Below are 455 nucleotides of genomic sequence, written 5' to 3'. Positions count from 1 at the left end.
TCTTTTAGGTCCAGAAATCCTGGTGCTGGCCCGTCCTCTCCCAGGCCTCAGTGTCATAGCAGGATCCCCATCCTCCATCACCTCCCCAGAGTAGATCTCACCTGGCAGGAGCCGCGGCCCCCCTCCCACAGGCCGGCACAGAGCATGCGCTTGGAGATTTGGCCGGGATATGCCAGCCGGCAGCGTCTGGGCTCCAGAATGCTGATGTTGGCACACTGCAGTGTGAGTGGGTACTCCACTGTTGGGGAAGGAGGATCAGCAGCTTTACTCATCTCATTCAGCATCCTCCCTGTCCATTTCTTTTTAAAAAATCTATACTAATAAAAGGGTAATATGCTAATTAGACCGGGAGACCTTCTGGATGTCCTTCTGGACAAAGGCATGGTGGCAGGGGCGAGGCAGAGGCGGTTAGGGGAGATCAGACCAGGAGGGGAGGGTAGTTGGGGGTGATCAGG

General features: G+C 55.8%; 1 protein-coding gene across 1 annotated transcript in view; it reads right to left on the bottom strand.

Moving 5' to 3' along the window:
- Positions 1-455, bottom strand: part of KLK9 (kallikrein related peptidase 9) — a 3,901-nt gene that overhangs the window by 1,122 nt on the left and 2,324 nt on the right. The window contains exon 3 of the mRNA XM_015563670.1: positions 102-238. Within this exon, the coding sequence (XP_015419156.1) occupies positions 102-238 (137 nt within the window). The remainder of the gene's footprint in view (positions 1-101; positions 239-455) is intronic.

Source organism: Myotis davidii, unplaced genomic scaffold (genome assembly GCF_000327345.1).
Source record: "Myotis davidii unplaced genomic scaffold, ASM32734v1 scaffold212, whole genome shotgun sequence".
Taxonomy (NCBI): domain Eukaryota; kingdom Metazoa; phylum Chordata; class Mammalia; order Chiroptera; family Vespertilionidae; genus Myotis; species Myotis davidii.
This window is presented reverse-complemented; position numbering and strand designations above follow the sequence as displayed.